Consider the following 14,286-nt stretch of genomic DNA (forward strand, 5'->3'; position numbering starts at 1 on the left):
ACGACATTGGTGCTTTAGCGAACACCAAGTGAGTCACTTTCAACAACAAAATAACCGCAACACAGCGCTGCATAGCAGCGCGCAATTCACGATATCTCAAAATACACGAGTCAGGTTTCAATCACCTGCATCGAGATATGAGTCATTTCTCATGGTATAGTCGCGCACGATCTCCCGCTGTCTCTCGTCCACACGTGACGTCGGGGGTTTACTCGCCAGCCTCCGGTCTCCGCTGCGGCGACCTAAGCTCAGCAGCATACCGTAACCGTCGATCTAATCAACTACCCCAAACTATCACTTCGACACCTAGGACAAATCACATTCAAGATGGTGTTAGAAGCCTCCATGATAGTGTATGTTTGCTTCCAGACTCCACACGTGCCTTTCCTTACTAACATTCGCAGTGTTGACAACAGCGAAGCTAGTCGAAACGGTGATTATGTACCCTCGCGATGGGAAGCGCAACAGGATGCTGTCAACATGATCTTCTCCGCGAAGACTGGAGCAAACCCAGAGTCTTCTGTGGGATTGATGAGCATGGGAGGCAACACTCCTGAGATCCTCACGACTCTAACAACGGACATTGGCAAGGTGCTTGATGGACTGCACAGGACAAAGATAAAGGGTAGCTCACATTTCGTCACTGGCATCAACGTGGCGGCGGTACGTTTCTCTGCAACATTGGAAGATATCACTTCTGACTAGGGCGCGCAGCTGGCTCTCAAGCATAGGCAGAACAAGTCACAGAAGCAGAGAATAGTCATATTCAACTGCAGTCCCATCGAGGAAGAAGAGAAGAACCTGGTGAAGTTGGCGAAGAAGATGAAGAAGAGCGGTATCAGCATTGATATCATCGCGTTCGGCGAACTCAGTGACGACACCACGCGGAAACTCCAGGCCTTCAGCGACAACGTACAGAGCGCCGAAGGCTCCTACCTAGCCATCATCCCACCCAGCGCAAACCTCCTCAGCGATTCTTTGATTACCACACCTATTGTCGGTGGAGAGGGCGCGTCCAATGCTGGGGGCGAGGGCGGTTCTGGAGGTGGTGGCGGTGGTGCATCAGGCGGCAACGACTTCGAGTTCGGTGTAGATCCTTCGGTCGACCCGGAACTTGCACTTGCGCTCAGGATGTCTTTCGAAGAAGAGAAGGCACGACAAGAGAAGGACAAGAAGGCAAAGGAGGCTGCGGAGGGCAAATCGGAGCTAGAGCCGGTTGCTGAGGGTGATGAGAAGCAACCATTGCTAGATGATCAGGGCCAGCCTAGTGGAAGTGGAAGCAAGAACAAAAAGGACGATGACGCAGACAAGATGGACACAGCATGAGCCAGAGTAAGCGTGGCACGGCGTCAAGGTGCGTTTGGCATAGCTTCCGTATGGAGCCTTTATACCGGGCAGAGCATCTACGGCGTCTACTGTATGACTAGAGCTAGTGTCTACCACATCTGACACAGATGGATGAATGAAAGAAATAATGACCTTGCCAGTCTGCTTAACCTGACATGATCGTGTGTCTTGTCTATTGATCATTCGTGTCCCTTGAGCCCGGCTATCCCTATCCAAACGACGCTTCAATGACGTCGACGTCCGTTACAACTGCAGGAGGAGCCATTGAGAATCGTCTGTCTTTGAAGGTGCTGTTCTCAAGCTCAACAGTCTTTCCACAATCGCCGCGCTCCTTGATGCACGCTATGCATGCAACACGGGCGTGCGAGCTGGGCGTTTCCCACATAGCCATGTATATCAATTGCGGCTATATGCCATGACCAGCCCCTCATTCCGCGATCGTCATGTCCCTCTTGTAGACTGTGCTGCCCTCACCCTCTCACCTTCACAAATCCATCCAACCCTCGATCGAACTTGTCGCATCGGATAGGCATTTCCACGGTGTAGAATGGGTTCTTCATTACGTAGTCGGCATACAACTCATATATCTTCTTTATCATTGTATCCACGTTTGGTTGTTGCGGCTCGGTGAAGAGTAGAAACTTTACTCCGGTTTGTGTTTGGAAACATTGGATGCGGAAGTGGGAGCTCTCGAGCACTTCGATACCGGTAGCGCGGACAGGGAAGGTTTGCAGATTTGGGGTGGTGGTTGAGGGAGGGGGTGCGCGAGCGGGTGGCACAGGAGAGAGTTGGGCAGTTATGGCGTGCATACTGGAGCGGGGTCAGCAGAGTCGTGATTGCGCTTGTAATAGGGCTAACCCATGGAAGGACCCAGCAAGCATTAGGTAGTCATTGCTGGTGAGCTTGTTCATGCCCGTATGAAACTCGCGGTTGTAGATGAGGCCACCCGACTTGCTCACAATGAAGAGCGCAAAGACAACCCTGTGACCGTTAGCTAAAACGATATGATACAAGGCCTGAGGCATACATGTTGCAGACGCAGCCTTATTTGCTGGCTATCGCGACAACTGGAGCGTGGTGTTGCGGCTTGGGTTCCGTGAGCGGTGACGGATTCTGCCCCTCCGCATGCATCTCCCTGCAACCCGAGCTACTAGGGCTTCGTTACCCATGCCTACCTTGACACCGTAACGATCTACGGCCTTCCTGCAAGTTCTTTTACTGCTGTCGGCTGGGAGTACAAGGTCGCCCACATAGTACTTTGTTTTCTCCTCACGTTCTTCTGAACCACACCTCCAACGACGTCGCGAAACCAAGCAAACGAACCCACAAGGCTGTTGAATCTTGCGGGATTTGCGCATTTGACTGCCGATACGGTAGCCTAGAGGTACCTGAGCGACTGCTTGTCGGCTGTCAGTCACTTTGCCCAATAACGACTTTCAGACCGTTTGATCAGCTGTCTCCTCTAGGCCGTCACTAAGCCCGCCGACCCCGCGCCTCCAGCCCGCACAACCTATTCACGTACGAGACCCTAGTAGAGACGTTGCCACGGGACCATGTCGAATCAGTGTATTCTCAGAATCACCCGCGAATTGGGCGAGATCCAGCGCGGATCCGACCTCTCAATAGCCGTCGCCTGCCGCGACATCGATGTGCGCCATGTGCGGGCACTGATCATAGGCCCGCCTGATACCCCATACGAGTTTGGTTTCTTCGAATTTGCCGTCAAGTTCACTCGAGACTATCCAACCAAAGCACCAAGTGTAACAGCTATAACTACAAATGGCGGGCGCACGCGCTTCAATCCCAACATCTACGCAGGCGGAAAGGTGTGCCTGTCAATTCTTGGGTCAGCAAAACCACGTTCTCTACCTATTCCAAAACTTACATGATTCAGCACATGGCGAGGCGAGCGAGGCGAGGAGTGGTCATCTGCACAAGGCCTCGAGTCAATCCTGATCTCCATCCAGAGCCTCATGTCTGGAAACCCGTACGAGAACGAGCCCGGATTTGAAGACGCAAACTCCGACTACGACAAGAAGAACCAAGAAGCATACGTAGACAAGATTCGACACGAGTCTTTACGCATATCTGTTATTGAACGGCTTGAGGAATACCTAGGCATCAACCGACAGAGGCCTGGCGTGACAATCTACAACGCTGAAGAAGACTACCAATCCAACAGAGACGATGCGCCGTTCGAGCCTTTCAAAGATCTCTGCAAGCGACGTTTTCTGTGGTACTACCAGTCCTATCTCACTCGGGTAGACGAAGCGGTCAAGCAGAACAAAGACGGAGATCGCTTTGAGAAGATGCCATTCGAAGGTCCAGGAAATACCATGGAGGGTATCTTCCAATACACGTCTCTGCGGGAGCGTCTCGTCAAGATTTTCGAGACGCTCAACAAGGAAATGGAATCTTGGGCTTTGGAAGGCATGTCGGCTGTTAAGAAAGAGATGAGCATTGCCAACAACCTTCAGCGGCAATATGAACAGATTGTCGAGAAATACAAGAAGCAAGATGCAATCGCATTGGACCTCGACTTGGTTGACAAGAACCCATTCGTATGGCAGCTGGTGCTCTTTGGTCGGCCAATGACAAACCTCGACGGTGGCATGTTCAGGATCAGGCTATACATCAGCCCCAAGTTCCCAGATGTCCTACCTCGAGTCCGGTTCGAGACACCAATCTTATACCACCATCGCGTGTCCCCTGACGGCATTCTCTGTTACGACGCTGCTCGCAAAGACGATATGCGATCCCACATTGAGGCTATCATTGCAGCTATCGAGGAGGAATCCCCCGCGTACGACCCACGCACGTTGGTAAATCCCGAGGCTGCAAAGCTCTTCTGGGGAAGTCCAGAAGATAAGAAGCTTTACAACCGTCGCTTGAGGCGGTCCGCGCAAGATAGCGCTGAGTAGGTCCCCCAATTATCCTTTTCTAGCCATGTGCTGATCAAGACATAGAAATTTCTTCTAAGTTCAAAAAGAGGGTTATGCGGATGACGATTTAACGGCCGACCGCATTAGTTATGATCTTACATGATACCCCAAGTCTGATCCAGGCTTGCATTATACGGCGTTTGTGGGCTCTACTAGGCATCGTAGTATGAAGGATGACCACCTCGAAATATGGCGTTAGTTAACCAATGGTGGTACAATTTATCATGAATACATCGAGTTCTTGCATGGGCGCACATGTGCGCGTATATGCATCTATATGGGTTACAGGCATTGAACAAAAGCCAGATGATGCGAACCAATTCTGTACGTGCAAAATCCACCTCATACTTTTAAATATGGTACATTTATCTTCTCGAAGTGCGTTCGCGAGAGCATGATTCAAAGAATGATGTAAATGCTGAAGATCGTAAAGACTCGTCCAGGTGTAGAGCACGGCCGGACTAAGACCGTCCGGACCCTGAGCAGCATGCAGGGACTGCCAATCCATGCAATAATACCCCTGGGCGGAAATAGATCCCCGACCTCTCCGCAAACAAACCTTAATCCCCGTACCGTCTCTTTCGCCATTACCACACATCGTCCACAATGTCGCGTGCGGAAGAAATACAATCTCTCGGAAAGGTCCTCGTTGTTGGCGGGTGCGGCTTCCTAGGCAGTCATATTGTCAGCTTCATTGTGAAGCGTCACCCACAAACACAGATTGCAGTCCTTGATTTGCGGACCACCTCAAATCGCCATGCCAGTCCGACCGTCTCCTACCACGATGGCGACATCACCGATGCTGCTGCAATGAAGACTCTGTTTTCCCAGGTCAAGCCCCACGCGGTCATTCACACAGCCTCTCCACACTTCGACCTGAAGCCTGAGATCCACGACAAGGTCAATGTTGGAGGAACTAAGGTCTTGCTGCAAGCGGCGCAAGAAGCTGGAGTCAAGGCCTTTGTCTACACAAGTTCAGCAAGTGTGATTCTCGACCCTACGACAGAGCTCATCAATGCGGACGAAAGGTGGCCTCTTGTCACTGGTGCTGACCAGCCCGAATACTACACCACTACTAAAGTAAGCGGACATTCTTTATTTACTTGTCATCGCTAACCCGTACATGTAGGCCTATGCAGAGACCGCCGTGCTCCAAGCGAACCGCAACCCCGAAAACTTCCTGACCTGCGCTATCCGTCCTGCGGGCATCTTCGGCGAGGGCGATGTTCAATTGCTTCCCAAGATGGTCGCCGCGTGCCGCAAAGGACAAACCAAGTTCCAGGTCGGCGACAACACAAACTTGTTCGACTTTACATATGTCGAGAATGTCGCCCATGGTCATATCCTCGCTGTTTTAGCTCTCCTTCATACCCACAAAGTTCTACCCACTATCCCTCTGGACACAGAGCGTGTGGATGGTGAGGCCTTCTTCATCACCAATGGCCAGCCTGTTTACTTTTGGGACTTTGCGCGCAAAGTCTGGCATGAGGCAGGTGACCGCGTGCCCTTGAGCAGCGTCTGGCATCTTAGCGCTGACTTTGCATGGGCCATTGGTGCGGTCTTGGAGAATGTGTTCTGGCTCATGGGCAAGAAACCAAACCTGACCCGGGCTCAAGTAAAGTACAGCAGCATGTCCAAATATCACAGCATTAACAAGGCAAAGCAGCGACTGGGCTATGAGCCGCTTGTTGATCTTGACGAGGGTATCAAGAGAGGTGTGCAATACATTTTGGAGCAGGAAAGGAAAGCAGAAGAGAAGAAGGGGCAGTAGATGCGATTTGAATACGCTGAAGGAGGTCACGAACAACGTTTCTGAGTAAATTTGATTTCATGTCACAGTTGATGGCATTATTGCATGCAGCCGAAGTAGTACATAATACATATAATTGCGCCGTATGGCTCCGAGCGAGATGCATCAGGAAGACTGGATGTAGTTAGAATCTCCCAGGCGGACCCACTCTTGTCTTGGTTAAGTCAACTTTGTCGCGCGCAAGCTCATTGACTTACTAGCAACCCCACGTCCATCCCCGCCACCATGGAGTGTAAGCACGAAGTATGTCGCGCCCGCTACTTCCCGAGTCAGCATACGAAGCGCTCGGTCTGTCTCCTGAAGCGCTCAAAGACCTGATGAATCCCAAGCCTGCGCCGGAGCCCACCAAGGTTCACGCCCCAAATCTGCTACAGAGCGACGAGGATAATACGCGCCCCATGTTGCCCAACGAAACGTCGATAACGCTGTACGCCGAACTCTTGTTGCATATCCGTACGGTAACGCTCTTTGCATCGCTGCGCACAAATCACTCGCGGCAGACAGACGCGAAGCTGTCTGCCGATGGCTCCTACATCACCGTGTCTCATGAGGGAGAGTCAGCGACGATACGTCTGCCGATCAATGTCAAGGGTGCTGGCGATGCCGCACTCGAATTACCGTCGCGTCCTCCAAGCAAGGAGCTGACGCTACGCCTGCAACTGGAAGAGAAGGAAGGAAGTGATCTTTTGGGTGCTCTGCAACGCCAAGACCGACAGGCTAACATTGTGCCTTGGGACGGTGCCTCGCTGAACCGCGCGGAGGATGTAGAGATACTGTGCAAAAACTGTGAAGGCGTTGTTGTGCCAAAGGGGAAAATTCAGCAGTGGAAAGATTTGCCTAATGAGAATTGGGCTGAGATGATGGATTTCTGGCACTGCCACAAACCAGATGAGCATCATTTACACAATCACACGCATGAACATGCGATTGGACAAAAGGGCTACGCGGCTGCCAACCGTCTGCAGGCCAAGGAAGGGGTAGGCTTTGTGGATCTTGCAAGTTTCCTCCTTGCGGAATCTGATTGTGTGGGCGTGCAGGTAAGCCCATAGCTTTCCCCTGCTTTTCTTGATTCGTGCGCTCGTATGTTCTTATTTCACTGTACGCACGTCGGGGCGCAAAGAAGGCGATATCGCCTTTTCCCGTGGCACTATCGTTGATACAAGCGCCCCAGAGCAATAGGCTCATACACAGTCTCTTGGTTCCGGATATACCCTCTCCTTTCAAGGTTGATGGGTTGCTGGTTCCGTGGAGACAGCGGCCTGGCGTTTCACTGTCTCTATACCCTTTGGCCATTGGGATTGACAGGTTTAGCCAAGGCTACATGACCTTTCTTCATACACATTGATATCCCTTTTCTTCTTTGTGTGGTACTAACACTTCATAGCTATCTACAGAAGAGAACAAAGAAGAAGAAAAACCGCACTCAATCCTCTGCAAACACTGCACCCAACCCCTCGGCATCCAAGACCCCCTCACAAACGGCTGGCGCATTCACAAATGGCGCTTGACCCTAACTTCCAAGCTCTCCAACGTCCCACCTTTCTTCAGCTCTCCCCAAAAATGGATCTCAGCCCGTCTCCTCTACCTAATCGAAAACAACGCGGTCCGCAAATTCCACATCCATACCCCTATCCCTTCCCCATCAAACAACACAAAAGTAAAACCCACACCCTCCATCCTCATATGGGTCTTCACCCCCGACCTCCTCTTCTCCTCTTCCATCCCCTCCCCAAACCGCTTCGACCCCACGCGCTGCATGAAAATCTTCTACAAGCGTCAAACCTGGCAACCCTTTCAACCCGGCGACGCCGAGAGCGCGAGTATAGAAGACGTAGAGTTTTCCAAAGACTTATACGACGAGTTGGATCGAGCGTTGCAACAGGGTCGGCGGTTGTTGCCACCGACGGCGAAGAAATTTCAGGGGTGGGATGTTGGGCTTTTGGAGCGGTTTGAGGTTGTGGAGGGGGGCATGGGGTGGGTTGGAGAGGAAGAGAAGGACGAGGAGAATGAGTGGGGGATTCCTTCTGAGCCTGTTGATTGAATAGATGAATAGATGATTAAATGATCACATGCTACATTTGACATGTCTCTCTCTTCTTTTTCACGAAAAGTCTAGTTTCACACCCGTATTTTGGTACACTTGGTTACATATCGCGTTGGCCACCCCCCCCCTTCCCCATGCAGAACGTAGCGCAGCGCAGCGCAGCACAGCCAGCCCACTCGCAGCAACCCAGTAGTACCAGTGACGTACCACCTCATATTACTTACCAACTACCCCACATTTCCTCTTATCACCTCCCTCCCCCCATGTGCATGCCCGAGTGTTCCAGACTCTCTCCCATTTCCCAAACAACCAGTGACGCACAATTTCACATGCTTTCTCACAACCACCACTACCACCACCCTGTCTGCACCTAACTCACGCAGACATGCAATAAGTGGGGTGGGGCTATCGGCATTCTCCATGGTTATGTACATAGCTGCATATGCATCGCCACCACAATCACACCGATCTAGCGTGTTAGCGCTGACTCACACCATGCAATAACCATGTAAAGTTGCAACCATGGCATTTTTTGTACTACCCTTACTCAGCCCCAAAGAGGCACGGTGGGTAGCGCGGACCGGATGACGAAAGAATGAGAGAGGTAGGGGAGGAAGAAAAAGAGAGAGAGAGAGAGGGCAAGTGAGAATATTGTTTGTTTGTTTGGTTTTGTTTGATTATTTCGTATTTCTATATCCTACACTATCTGATGATCTCTACCACAGCCTTGAAAACTCCGTATGAAGGGGTGGACAATCAAATAAGGGGGGAGATCCAAATCAGTCGCAAAGAAGGTGAAACAAAGCCCGCTCGCCATTTAAACAAAGATCATTTGTTTTTTTGTGAGGATTTTTTTCTCTTTGGTATTTTTTTGTCCCATGGATGGAGTGGGATAAAAAAAAAGAGGAAGATAAGATAATACGCGTTGATAAATAAACAGGAGTGAGAGGGATGAACACAATCCTAAATTCCAGGTTCCGATGGGACTTCCCACCCTGATCCACCTCTTTTGTCGTAAACAATCATGAGCGCTAGTTGCTAAAACGATGAGAAACGCCAGCTCGGGGGAATGAATCTGCTCCAACGTACAAAGGCAAAAAACTTGCAGAGAAAATGGCTACACAAATGCGTGATAGGCGTATACAAAGTACCACAGGATTTACTGCGTGCTCATGAAATTCATGTAGTTGAGATCATCCAACGTAGTGGTGGGCTCTGGACAAAAATCATCAAATTGTCCTCCAACCTGGTTAAACTCTGGGAAGAAGTTTGTTGTGTTGTTGAATGCCATTGTGCTAGGTGGGGAGGCGTCGAACAAAGTAAAGTCCTCGCCCGGAAGGTTGAAACATTGGTTCATATCCATGTCGCCAAAACCTTCGTCCATGTGTGGTGAGAAGAGTGTCACATCGGGCTGAGCCAGTGGAGAAAGCTGAGGATAGCCGTTGTTCATTTGGTTATTCGTTGTGAACTGGAGTGGCTCAAAATCAAACGTAGTGCTCATAGGCGTTGGCTGTTGGAAGCCAGTGTTAACGTTTGTGTCGAGGTTGCACATGTTGTACACATCGTTGTGGTTTACACCAACATCCTCGGGAGTCACGACTGCGTCGTTGAAAGATGTGGGCTCAATGGGTGAGTGTCCAGACGAGTAAGTAAAGTGAGAACCGTTGGTAGCAATAGAGTCACGACGGAAGTCACCCTGGTAACCGTTTGCGCTCATTGCCGGTGTTCCAAAGCCAAAGTCCATCATAGGCACTTGAGGCGAGGGAATAAATGGCGTCACTGGTGTAGCCATGGTTGCAGACATGGGTGTGCCAATGAAGGGCGTGAGAGGGGTTGCGGGGCTGCGGTTGTTGCTTGAAGGAGCCTTCTTGCGACCGTTGCTCTTGGAGCGAACGTATTCCCAGCCGTGTGCCTTCTCCATGTGTTGCTTGCAGTTGGATTCACGCTTTGAGGCGTATGTGCATGGAGGGTAAAGACACTTGTATTGTGCGGGGGCAGCAGAGTGCTTGTCGTTCATGTGTCGGTCGCGTTCCTTCTCCGTTGGCCAGCCAAGATCAAAGTATTTGCAGTTCCTCTCAGAGCACTTCCACGGACGAGAATGGGTCTTCTCGTGTTTGGTCAGGTCGCATGGGCGTTTGAACTCCTTGTTGCAGTCACGGCAAGCATGAATGACATCACCTGGTTTCTCAGACTTGCGTCGTCGGGCCATGGAGCGGGTAACCTCGTCGCCGTCCATGTCGTCATCAACGTCGGCATCCGACAGACGACGCTTGATCCTGAAAGTCTTTGCGGCATCCTCGTCAATGGAGATGACCTTTCCGTTCTTCTCCCGGACGAGTTCAACAGGACGACCGTTGTGGCTAAGGCCACCACGGAGCGTGATCTTCTCATCGCTGTGGAAGGCTTTGTCAGTGCGGGAAAACAGAAAGGCGGCTGCGCGGTCATACCGTGAGTAGTCCATGTCGTCGAGGTCTTCGCCTTTGGATTCCTTTTCGCGGGTGGCGGCCATGATTGAAGCGTATCGTCTAATCTGTTCCATCAAGTCGAGGAAGTAGCCGTCAGTATAAGGGCGGTCGGTTGGTAGTCGCTGGTCTTGCTCGGAAAGGTACTGGACAGTCGTGGCCAAGAGCTGGATTGATCGTTCACAGAATCGGGAGTATTTGTCCGGTGTTGCCGAGAGCTCCTTTAAACCGCGAAGAATGCAATAAGCTTTTGCACTCCCAGAAAGACATCGAATATCACTTACCGGTGCCAAGAAGATGAGAGTCTTCTCGAGATCGCGAAGGTTGCGGATGTTCTTCTCACCTATGCGTCGGGGGACGTCTTTAATAAGTTCGTGGAAGTCCTTCAAGGACTCCTCGGCAAGAATGGGCTTGACAATGCTGTCGTGGATCTGCTTGCACGCGTACTCGCCGAGGACGTGGCCTTCGTCAGACGCACCCAGGGCGGAGAATGAGCGCGTGACAGCAGAGTGGGTTGAGCTGATTGAGGTGCTGATGGATTCACGGGTGCTGGAGCGTCGGGAGCGGATGTCGTCTTTATGTATGTTAGAAAATGGGGCGTCCTGGTCTAGCATGGGTGGCTGCAGTGACTTCTTACCGTATCTCGATCCGCTAACGCTGGAACCAAGACCGCTGTCAGAAGCGTGGTCGTGGGGGCTGTGGTCTTGTGCAGACGGCTTGGAGTCAATGTCCATGGGTGTGTGGTCCAATACGGTGTTGTCTAGGAACAAGCTCGGGACAGGGAACACCTCAGGGTCGCTGAGGATGTTGGAGGAGGTGGAGGAGCCTTTTTGACCGGCAATCTTGGCCTCGATGTCGTTGAGCAGGTTGGTAACACGGCGGACACTGGGATCCTGGATGGACTCTTGGACAAGCTGTTCGAGTCGCTCAGTGTTAGTGGGCGAGCGCCGGGGCACAAAGTGTCGGTCCAGATCACAGATGTCGGATGATATGTGGGTTGGCGACGAGAATGTACCGCTTTTGCGAAGCTGCATGGCATGGGTGCTAAGAGGGGAGGCCCCGCCCTTAAGTGGACGCCGCCGGGGATGGCGGTTCTGGTCGTGGGGTGCAGACATGTCGGGTATGACTGGTTGAAGGACCGGTGGGAGGGGAAGAGGCGGCCTCAGGCTTATGAGTCACGGACTGTCACGGACTGGCACGGTTCCCCAGAGGCCAGGGATCCAACAGTCCAAGTGAAAGTGAATGACAAAGCCGAAATCACGTTGTCATGAACTAGTGACGGTGGGACCTCGAGTGGAAGGGAAGCAGATGATAGGCCCGAGGGAAGAAGGCAATGAGGTAGTGGTGAGAGAGGGAAGGGCGCCGGAGAGTTGGAGGAGCAGTGGTAGTGCAGTATATAGGAAGGCGCAGCAGCCAGACTAGCACGAGCGGTGGGCGGCGGGCGGCAAAGATGCAAAAAGGGCGGCGATGGTGCAAAAGGGACAAGGAGCACTGGGGCGGAGGAGGGAGGCCTGAGGTGTCGAGGTTGAAAGTGGAGGAAGAATCAAGGCATTGGGGGGAGGGGGGTATAGGTGGTAGTAAAAGAGAAGCGTCGACTATGAGCTTTGGTGTCGCTGTTGCCTACGCCAAGGCTTGCACGTCCCCACAGCCGATGCGCCACAATGGCCTCTAGTCCCGGATCAATACGAGTTCAACCCAGAAGACTGCCCGCTACTCGCCCACGACGGCCGTCATTCGCAACCTCTCAGTCCTTTCTTTCACCTGCAGCGCCGGGCATGTGCAGTAGCGTCACCAAGTGTGCAATTGTCGAGCACTACGAGCTGTCAAGCCAGAGCATCCACGGACACAGAGGCCACGCCAAGGCTACCGGTCAGCCCCAAGCAGCGCAGGAACGGGTGTTAGTGCGAGCCCTTCACACGCTCACGCTGCAAGGCGTCCAGGCTGTGCATGGATAAAGTCATCTCGCCATCCTCGCAGCTCGCCCTCGTCACCATTTCTGGTCCGCCGACTGCTGGTGATAAAACCCGCCGCCCCGCGACCTGCAACTTGCACAAATGCGCAGCTCCACCCGATCCGCAATTCCCCTAGTCGCATGCTCGTACAGCACCCGTGTCGTCGCGCTTCTCGTCGCCCGCAGGGCCGTCATGTTCTGGCTCCACGCAGACACAGATACGTATGCAACACGACCTGATTGGCCCGTCTCTGCCTCAAGCTATTCACCGGTATCGTGTGGGGGCCGAAACATTCGTCAACCTGCAGGTCATGTTTAGGGCTGCGCATGCAGGGCAGACGACCATTATCGATTTCGAGGCTGGCACGCCTTTGGACGGACGAAGACGCGCAACGCCGGCTTCCGCGGAGCCACACAGGCCACTCCCACCACGTACATACTTACACCCTATCCATCACACTCACTATCAATACAGCTTGCCCCCCCCCCTTCTCGTCTCCTCTTCAACGCTTCTTGCACCCGCTCTTCCAACCACGTTACCCGGGCGTTCTCATCCCATCGCCTCCACCTTCTGAAATCTAACTCTCGGCACAGTTCCCTGACAACCTCCACTTTGCGTGTCATCTCAATCTCCCCTTTCATCGCACTGGCAACCTCGTCCTCGCATGGCTGCCTCATCTTTTGCCCTGTCGTACAATTCTCAACATACTCCTTCTTCTCCATGAACCACATCGTGCTGGGGTAGCCAAATTGTTCGATTGTGAAGTCTGCAATGTACTCTTCACCCGACCTGGTCGTGATGCTAAAGACACTATGCCGTACCTTTAGCTGAAGTGGATTGCTGTACCAGTGGAAGAGTAGGAGCGGCTTCGCGTCCACCGCAAACCACTCAATCTTTGCATTCACCTCTCCGAGACAGCGCAAGAAATGGCCAAGAAACAGCCGGATGCTATAGTCGCAGTGGTTGTACTTGTGACTACTTCTTCGGAGTTGGTGTGAGACCCAACATGGATAGGCAGCGGCTCCGGATGCTTCGACGGGTCCCTCGAGGATATGGACAAGTACAGGAGGTGAAGATCTCGGTGTTCTCCACGGAATCAGGGCCTGGATCTTCGGTCGTAGTTCGTGCTCTAGGACAAAGTTGAAAATATGCCAACACGGCTCTAGTATCGCCATAATTTCAGCACAATCTACTGACGGTTGTAATATGTTTCCAACTTTCTCTTTCATTCCAGACCAGCATCCATAGCTACCCCCCAAACGCACCACCCTCCTGCGCCATTTCATTGTTGTACATAATTCGACCATCCTAGCTATTCAATTGTATTCGAATCCTCCGGCCAATGTTGTTATCTTGTGGTGTGCCGCACACTTGACCACATGCCCGCTAGAAACTTTTCTTCTATGTATCTCCACATGATCTTCGAAGTATACTTGGAAATGTGGGACTGTGGTTCCCAATAAGTAATCCAGGTTAAATACCCCATACCGAACCCGATCAAAGGTAATGTACCATTCAAGGCCCGGACTAGAGCACATTTCCCTAGGGTGAAGTCTTCCTTTTTTTTCCCCGCCATACGTAGACAAGAAGCATGTAGAACTAATTTGAGCGTCAAGATGTTTGAATAATCAGAATACCACCAAGGGATCATTAAATGATTGACCAACCACGGAACATGCATTATAATATCCGCCCCGAAATGTCGTGATTCAACAGCGCGTGCCCGTGG

At 52.0% G+C, this 14,286-nt stretch overlaps 7 protein-coding genes across 7 annotated transcripts; 4 read left to right on the plus strand and 3 right to left on the minus strand.

Annotated features, from left to right (window-relative positions):
• Window positions 1-327: 327 nt before the first annotated feature.
• Window positions 328-1,326, plus strand: COCMIDRAFT_89732 (uncharacterized protein; the record flags this gene model as incomplete). The annotated part of the gene is made up of 3 exons (XM_007687664.1): window positions 328-353; window positions 405-663; window positions 715-1,326. The coding sequence occupies 3 exons, from the start codon at window positions 328-330 to the stop codon at window positions 1,324-1,326; spliced, it is 897 nt and encodes a 298-aa protein (XP_007685854.1).
• A 491-nt stretch (window positions 1,327-1,817) lies between these two features.
• Window positions 1,818-2,258, minus strand: COCMIDRAFT_34828 (uncharacterized protein; the record flags this gene model as incomplete). Its single annotated transcript, XM_007687647.1, has 2 exons — window positions 1,818-2,157; window positions 2,206-2,258. The coding sequence occupies 2 exons, from the start codon at window positions 2,256-2,258 to the stop codon at window positions 1,818-1,820; spliced, it is 393 nt and encodes a 130-aa protein (XP_007685837.1).
• Window positions 2,259-2,900: 642 nt separating this feature from the next.
• Window positions 2,901-4,268, plus strand: COCMIDRAFT_89662 (uncharacterized protein; the record flags this gene model as incomplete). The annotated part of the gene is made up of 2 exons (XM_007687665.1): window positions 2,901-3,193; window positions 3,242-4,268. 2 exons carry the CDS (start codon window positions 2,901-2,903, stop codon window positions 4,266-4,268), a joined length of 1,320 nt encoding a protein of 439 aa, XP_007685855.1.
• Window positions 4,269-4,895: 627 nt separating this feature from the next.
• Window positions 4,896-6,060, plus strand: COCMIDRAFT_3390 (uncharacterized protein; the record flags this gene model as incomplete). The annotated part of the gene is made up of 2 exons (XM_007687618.1): window positions 4,896-5,369; window positions 5,419-6,060. The coding sequence occupies 2 exons, from the start codon at window positions 4,896-4,898 to the stop codon at window positions 6,058-6,060; spliced, it is 1,116 nt and encodes a 371-aa protein (XP_007685808.1).
• A 284-nt stretch (window positions 6,061-6,344) lies between these two features.
• COCMIDRAFT_3391 (uncharacterized protein) lies at window positions 6,345-8,140 on the plus strand (the record flags this gene model as incomplete). The annotated part of the gene is made up of 2 exons (XM_007687619.1): window positions 6,345-7,136; window positions 7,484-8,140. The coding sequence occupies 2 exons, from the start codon at window positions 6,345-6,347 to the stop codon at window positions 8,138-8,140; spliced, it is 1,449 nt and encodes a 482-aa protein (XP_007685809.1).
• A 1,162-nt stretch (window positions 8,141-9,302) lies between these two features.
• COCMIDRAFT_89546 (uncharacterized protein) lies at window positions 9,303-11,720 on the minus strand (the record flags this gene model as incomplete). The annotated part of the gene is made up of 3 exons (XM_007687666.1): window positions 9,303-10,826; window positions 10,890-11,179; window positions 11,243-11,720. The coding sequence occupies 3 exons, from the start codon at window positions 11,718-11,720 to the stop codon at window positions 9,303-9,305; spliced, it is 2,292 nt and encodes a 763-aa protein (XP_007685856.1).
• Window positions 11,721-13,003: 1,283 nt separating this feature from the next.
• COCMIDRAFT_89564 (uncharacterized protein) lies at window positions 13,004-13,786 on the minus strand (the record flags this gene model as incomplete). Its single annotated transcript, XM_007687667.1, has 1 exon — window positions 13,004-13,786. The coding sequence occupies one exon, from the start codon at window positions 13,784-13,786 to the stop codon at window positions 13,004-13,006; it is 783 nt and encodes a 260-aa protein (XP_007685857.1).
• Window positions 13,787-14,286: the final 500 nt, after the last annotated feature.

The sequence above is a fragment of the Bipolaris oryzae genome (genome assembly GCF_000523455.1).
Source record: "Bipolaris oryzae ATCC 44560 unplaced genomic scaffold scaffold_32, whole genome shotgun sequence".
Lineage (NCBI taxonomy): Eukaryota > Fungi > Ascomycota > Dothideomycetes > Pleosporales > Pleosporaceae > Bipolaris > Bipolaris oryzae.